General features: G+C 35.2%; 1 protein-coding gene across 1 annotated transcript; it reads left to right on the top strand.

Annotated features, from left to right (window-relative positions):
• The first annotated feature begins 2385 nt into the window (after positions 1-2385).
• LOC140246812 (uncharacterized) lies at positions 2386-2943 on the top strand. The gene has a single exon (XM_072326143.1). It carries the CDS (start codon positions 2386-2388, stop codon positions 2941-2943), a length of 558 nt encoding a protein of 185 aa, XP_072182244.1.
• The last annotated feature ends 3549 nt before the right edge of the window (positions 2944-6492 follow it).

Raw genomic sequence — 6492 nt, 5'->3', positions numbered from 1 at the left:
CGCTTTGCTGCAAACTCTCTTGACAAAAATCAGGACCAGTTTACCCAGGATTTGCTGAAGCTTCCTGTCTAGACAAGAGGAAATCTGAAATCTAAAGCGGGAGAGTAAGACGAGCAGGAAACAATGTCGATTCCTCAAATCTGTTGCGGCATCGGGCTAAAACCGGTCTTATATAATACCTTTCCACACACCATGATCAGTCAATATTTTTTTTTGTTTTTTACCATGCACTCCCCCTAAAGAGCCTGTGAGGGGAGAGGCGCAATCGTGCCTGGAAACACAGACGAGGGGTTAAAATGGCAAATGCAGAATTCTTCGGGTTGAAAACATTCGCGTAATGCATATTCATGTTCTCAAGTGCTTTATCGGCCGTATGCAAGCCAACCATTGCATAATTACCAGCAAGACTATGAAGCAATTAATCTGTAAAAAGATTAATTTGTCTGTTATCGCTATTAAGTGGTTTATTATACGCAGCACTCCTTCAACGTCTAGACAGACACGTTAATTGATTTTGTCTTCAGAATCATGTACAGCGGGATGATTCAGATCGAAGTCTACAATTGCTGACGAAGACAATGGGAGGTCACGAGGACCAAACTGTAAAATAAGCATAAAAATGCCATCATCTGCGCATAAAAGCCAACGGAGTATGATACGTCGAATATTCGAAAAGTTAGTTGAAAAAGAAAACAAAAAGCAAGCAAACAATAAAATCATAAATGAAGAATTTAAATGGAAAATCATGCAGATATATAGATCTTTTATTAAAATGAGATATTCCAGCTTAAAACTGCACTGACTGAATGTGAAAACAAAGAAAATATAATTTTGTATACACGAATCTTCAGAAATATTTCTAAGTCTTGTTACGTAACTAGTACAGAAAATATTGCTCAACTCGATTGTAAACTATTATATATATATATATATATATATATATATATATATACATTGTATATATCATGTCAAAGTATCACGACAAAAGAATACTTTGTCTGGAGGGCAGCGTCAAGAGTTTCATCCGGGATATCCGTGACACGATAAGGTTAAGTACATTGCCTGCCTTTATGATAATGATCTTTAAAAGTTGTCGCCGTGCCGAAAGACAAAATAGTCCATTTCTTTGTCTTCTATTCCATGCTCATGGTTTGTAGTAAACAAACAGACATGACAGAGTTAAGAGTCACTCTATGTTTAAAGGCATAATTCACCATTTGCAGACGAAACAAAAACCAAGGATTAGTGCTTTGAAATAGTTCTAGAATGTGAGTTAGGGATAGAAGCATCCACTGTAAAAATTTGAATCCTTATAATTGATGTTAAATATATTGAAATACACAAAATGTGTACAATACAAAATCCATAAAAAAGATGTTTCCAGACAAAACAATCTACAGTAGTGGTTTAATGAGAAAAATACTGATTCCAAGTATCTCCTTATAATTTAGGCTTTATTGAGAAAAATCTATATGATAGGGTATTTTATCATACAGCAGACCAACACGTATGCATCAAATGTGATATCTTGATTTATTTTTTTTTTTAATCACTGCTCCCAAAGACAAACAGTAACTTTAATATTCAGGTAGGTCTCTTGGCATTGGTTCAGTGTGGGTGTTTGGAGTTAATTTGGTTTTCATTGATTTGAGAAAAATTAGTGAAATTCTGTATGAAATGAAAAGGAAAGTACTAGAAATACAACGTCATTACAAAAGAGTTCCACCTTATTTGTTATGTATCAAAGAACAAAAATGCAGAATTGATTTGTGTGTCTATAGGTATGACTCCAAACAGCTTCTTTTCTCCATATGGCATTTACGACAAGAAATTAATGGCACCTTCTTACAGTCTGCGAAAGATCAGCAGTCTATTCTGCTCATATTGTGACATCAGTAATGATTGGAAGATTGATGATACGTTGATGACATCGCTGTCTCTAGCAACAATATCACGAGCAACTCTTCAGGTGTATCCATCCATATTGATTATAAAGTCAAAGAACATATTAATGATAATAATGATTGAGTGAGATGTTGAAGTCTGTTAGTTCATTCGTGCAGATGGTAATTGAAATAGTGAAAGGAACTCGTGGGGAATAACATCTGCTCAGAGTTTGTTCACCTCAGTTGCAGGGATAAGATAGAAAAGAAAAAGTTCAGTGTACTTCAAACATACTACTCCCTAAGATAGATTCAACTTTGCCCCGTAGTGACGTGTTACAGTAGTCCACATTTACACAGACATACTCTATTACATAGTTTTTACACATAGACATACATATTCAATCAATTGCAATTATATCTTTAAATTAAACAAGAAAACAAAATACAAACACTTACATAAAGCATGTAAGCATGTTTTCTCAATGAAAAGTTCGAAGAGATGAAAGTGAAGACGGAAAAGCTGGAGAAGCAGAACAAGGAGCTTCAGGCCCGGAACAGTTTGCTGAAGGAGAGCGTGACTCAGCTGGAGAACCGAGTGACCGACCTAGATCAGTACCACAGACGGGTCAACCTAGAATTTGTCGGCATTCCCGAGACAGAGGGGGAAAACGTTAAAAAGATCGTTGTAGAAGTTACGAAGCACGCTGATCCCAACTTGGCCGAGCAGGACGTGGACGTGACACACCGTCTCGGGCCGAAAAAAGAGAAAGGCGAACCTCCAAGGCCCATAATATTACGATTCACGACACGACGTGCCGGGGATGCTTTGTATAACGGACAAAAGAACCTGCGGGGCAAAACCAAGAATCAGAGGGTCTTCATAAACGAGAATCTCCTGCCAGCCACCAGGCAGCTACTTGCGAAGGCCAACGTGGAGAGAAGGAAGGCCAATTACAGGTACCTCTGGACATTGAACGCCAGAATCTTTGTAAGGAAAAACTCTGACTCTCCGGCGATTGTCATTTGCTGTGAGGAGGATCTTCGGAAGATTAAGTAGATTATAGGCTACTTGTGGCTTTACATTGAATAATATTATGATAATATTATGATTGTATATATAGTGTAAATATTCAAAGATGAATACACGACGCTTTCAGAACGATTTAGTTGATAATTTATTGTCGGTAAATCATTTCAATCTAAGCCCGAATGATCTACTTACATTTCCATGTGAAATGAAATCCACACTCAGCGTATCACATATTAATATTCGATCCATTAATGCAAACTTCGACGAATGTTGTTTGAAACAGCGCTACAATCTAAATTCAAGATCATTGGAATTTCAGAAATATAGCATGTCGATAACCCGAATCTGTATAAATTGTTTGATTATAACTTTGAAAACCAAAGTCGAAATAATGGTAGAGGAGGTGGTGTAGCAATGTACTTACACTCCGAGTTGCGTTACACGCGCATGCGTGATATCGCTATACCGAATACGGAATCGCTCTGGATGAAAGTAGAACATGGTAACACGCATATTATTGTTGGTACTGTATACAGAAAACCAGGTGGAAAAATTGATGATTTCTGTAACAGTTTAAACGATGTATTGCATCAAATGAGTTTAGATAGAAACGAGTGCATTATTCTTGGTGATTTCAACATCAATTTACTTTCGGAACTCGGAAGATGACAAAACTAGTGAGTATATATCAATGATGGAATGCTATGGTATACAGCAACTTGTTAAAACACCTACACGAATAGCTAGACATAGTAGCTCTTTGATTGACCATATATATTCAAATATCAGTTCGTGTCAAATTTCAGCTGGAACCATATTAGCTGATATCAGTGTCAGATCACTTACCTGTTTTTGCTTTGTTTGAGTGTTATTTCCAAAAAACAAGATTGAAACCTCATGCCTCCGAAAAAAGGTTCCGCAACTATGCAACCTATTCTCCAGTAGCATTAGGGAATGACTTAGATTGTATTTCGTGGGAAAATGTTTATGACTGTACCGATGTAAATGATGCGTACGATTCATTTCTTTTGATCTTATCGAGTCTTTGTGACAAACATATTCCCTTTAAAACACCAAAAATAAGAAAACATCGTGTGAAGAAGCCATGGATTACACCTGCAATAGCAAAATCAATTTCAAAAAAGTATGAATTGTATAAACAGGTACTTGCGTCTAAACACGATATTGATTTAATCGTGAAATACAAACGCTATAGAAATACCTTAACAAAGGTTTTACGGAAAGCAAAGTCGATGCATTATGAACTTTTTGATAGAGATAAGAAGGATATACGGAAAACGTGGAACCACATTAATGAAATAATAAACAAAAAGAAAGATAAAACAGAATTATTGATTGTAGAGAAACTTCAGGCTTCTGACAATGGTGTTAGAAAGGAATGCAAAACACCTCGAGAAATAAGTGAAGGGTTCAATCATTTTTTTTTTTTTTTTGCTGAAATCGGGGAAAATTTAGCTAAGAAAATAGAAATTAGTGAAAACGATGCTTACACTTTCATGAAAGGAGAAGTTGATAAATCATTTTTCATGTTACCTGTGACGATGATTGAAGTAAATCGTATTATTCTCTCTTTGAACGCAAATAAATGATGTGGATATGATGACATCCCTGCAGTAAGATTTATACTTGATGCTGCTCGGTACATAGCTCATCCTTTAGCATAATAAAATATCATTAATTTATCAATATCATCTGGCGTATTTCCTGATGCGCTTAAGATTGCTAAGGTACTACCTGTTTATAAAAAGGGAGCTAAAGATGCGCCTTCGAACTATCGGCCTATCTTGGTCCTTCCGGTAAGATAATCGAAAAACTGGTAAACAGTCGTCTGATGAAATTTTTTGAGGAAAATAAAATATCATACAAACATCAGTATGGTTTCAGACAAGGGCACAGTACAAAACTATCGCTGATTAATCTAAGTGATGAATTAACTAAACAAATGGACGAGGGCATGCAAGGTTACTGTTGGATTATTTCTATACTTTGCAAAAGCTTTCGATACGATAAATCATGACATTTTGCTATACAAATTACAACACTATGGTATACGTGGGTTACCGTTAGAGTGGATGCGCAGCTATTTATCAAATCGATTTCAGTTTGTATGTTATGGAAATGAAAAGTCTGCACAACTACCGATTACATGTGGTGTACCACAAGGATCTGTATTGGGACCCACTCTGTTCTTGATCTATATCAACGATTTGCCACAATCCACAGATTATTTCAATTTTCGATTATTTGCGGATGATTCGAGTTTATTTCATTCTTTTCCATCTGGAACTAAGAATATTGACTTAAAGGAAGTTGAACATAATTTCTTAGAAGTTATGAAATTGTGTAATGCTAACAAATTAACAATCAACACGTCCAAAACAAAGTATATAGTTTTTTAAAAGTAAACGTAGACATGTGGAGATATATGGAAATATTATGGTGCGCACAGTCATTATATGTAGAGCAGGTACATTCGACTTTGTTTCTAGGAGTTAATATGGACGAAAACTTATCATGGCGAAAACATATTGAATGTGTCTCTTCCTTAATGAGGAAAACAATTGGAATCATATTTAGAATTAGACAACTTGTGCCTAGACAAATCTTACAATTATTACATAACACCCTTATCCTTCCGCGTATGTCTTATGGACTAGAAGTTTGGGGATGTACATACCACTCATATTTTAAATCTATATTTTTGTTGCAAATGAAGTTAGTGCGTGTAATCTGTTTCAAAGGACCTAGGGAGCATACTGGCCCTTTATTTCATCGTTTACAAATGCTAGATGTTTACAGACTATACCAATTTGTAATTGGAACTGTAATGTTTGACCTAATCCATCATACTTTACCGCACGATATGTCTGATTATTGTCTTGAAATTGACCATAATCATGATACACGGTTTAAAAATGATATGAATTATAAATCAATAAGAATCAGATCTGAAACAGGTAAACACGCCTTGTCATATGCAGGCAGTATAATTTGGAGAGGATTTCCTCATTATGTCAAAAAGATAAACACCCGTAATGCTTTTCGGATATCATTGCGAAAGTATCTGTTATCAATATAATAATGATCCCCAATGAAAACATGTAAATAATTATGTACATATAACAATTCTTCTGTAAACATTGTAAATACGTTATATTATAATCTATATCATTGAAAGGACTGGCCTCGACTAGCCTGCACGCTATTGCCAGTTCTTTTTTGCCAAACTATATCTTAACTATTTTAAGAGTTTGTTTGCAAAAACCGATAAGTCCTTATTTGCCAAATGGAGATATTTGCGATTAAAGGTCAAGAAAAATAAAGAGAATAATAAGAAAATGTTTGCTTCTTTTGACCATAACTTCAACAATATACCTTTATATTATGTAGGGACCAATATATCATTTAAAAGGTATTATTTTGTACTTTATGACAGAGATCGTACTTCAAAATCTTCAAAAATGGACTTATCGGTTTTTGCAAACAAACCCTTCATTTACTGTTGTGACTTTGTTGACGTTGTTTGGTTGTTTGTTGGTAAATAAATATCATTTC

Source organism: Diadema setosum, chromosome 3 (genome assembly GCF_964275005.1).
Source record: "Diadema setosum chromosome 3, eeDiaSeto1, whole genome shotgun sequence".
Taxonomy (NCBI): Eukaryota; Metazoa; Echinodermata; class Echinoidea; order Diadematoida; family Diadematidae; genus Diadema; species Diadema setosum.
This window is presented reverse-complemented; position numbering and strand designations above follow the sequence as displayed.